This window comes from Austrofundulus limnaeus, unplaced genomic scaffold, assembly GCF_001266775.1.
Source record: "Austrofundulus limnaeus strain Quisiro unplaced genomic scaffold, Austrofundulus_limnaeus-1.0 Scaffold2504, whole genome shotgun sequence".
Lineage (NCBI taxonomy): Eukaryota > Metazoa > Chordata > Actinopteri > Cyprinodontiformes > Rivulidae > Austrofundulus > Austrofundulus limnaeus.
The window spans coordinates 26,372-27,422 of record NW_013954906.1 but is presented as its reverse complement, the minus strand read 5'-3'; the positions used below and the strand labels follow the sequence as shown (position 1 = coordinate 27,422).

At 51.2% G+C, this 1,051-nt stretch overlaps 1 protein-coding gene across 1 annotated transcript in view; it reads left to right on the top strand.

The window, feature by feature from the left end:
- Positions 1-297: 297 nt before the first annotated feature.
- The window catches only part of LOC106511091 (mucin-2-like), a gene marked incomplete at its 5' end in the record, with an annotated part of 2,777 nt that continues 2,023 nt past the window's right edge, over positions 298-1,051 (top strand). Inside the window, one exon of the mRNA XM_013999836.1 lies at positions 298-1,048. Within this exon, the coding sequence (XP_013855290.1) occupies positions 298-1,048 (751 nt within the window). The remainder of the gene's footprint in view (positions 1,049-1,051) is intronic.

The window sequence follows — 1,051 nt, the reverse complement described above, 5'->3', positions numbered from 1 at the left end:
AGGAAAACAATAAAATATTAATTAATAAAGAATAAGAGCAGATAATTATAGACTCTGATTTAATCAACTGAGAACCAAAGAAATTAAATCAATAATAAATCTCTTCTCTATAAACAAAAACGTTTTTTTTTGTAACAGATTTAATTTTTTTATAATTAAACAGTTTTCCTGCTCCTCATCTCGCAGTGATGAAGCTGCTTTTTACAGAGGGACAGTGAAGTGCTCACGATGCCTTCAGCCCCTCACTGCTGTAATTATACAGTCTGTAATTAAACAATCAGACTGTTGTTAATGTAGAGGAGGACCACCTCTGCAGGACCACCTCTACAGGACCACCTCTACAGGACCACCTCTACAGGACCGCCTCTACAGGACCACCTCTGCAGGACCACCTCTACAGGACCACCTCTACAGGACCACCTCTACAGGACCGCCTCTACAGGACCACCTCTACAGGACCACCTCTACAGGACCACCTCTACAGAGGAGGACCACCTCTACAGGCCTCTACAGAGGAGGACCACCTCTACAGAGGAGGACCGCCTCTACAGGACCACCTCTACAGGACCACCTCTACAGGACCGCCTCTACAGGACCGCCTCTACAGGACCACCTCTACAGGACCGCCTCTACAGGACCACCTCTACAGGACCACCTCTGCAGGACCACCTCTACAGAGGAGGACCACCTCTACAGAGGAGGACCGCCTCTACAGGACCACCTCTACAGGACCACCTCTACAGGACCGCCTCTACAGGACCGCCTCTACAGGACCACCTCTACAGGACCGCCTCTACAGGACCACCTCCACAGGACCACCTCTACAGGACCACCTCTACAGGACCACCTCTACAGAGGAGGACCACCTCTACAGGACCGCCTCTACAGAGGAGGACCACCTCTACAGGACCACCTCTACAGGACCACCTCTACAGAGGAGGACCACCTCTACAGGACCACCTCTACAGAGGAGGACCACCTCTACAGGACCACCTCTACAGGACCACCTCTACAGGACCACCTCTACAGAGGAGGACCACCTCTACAGGAC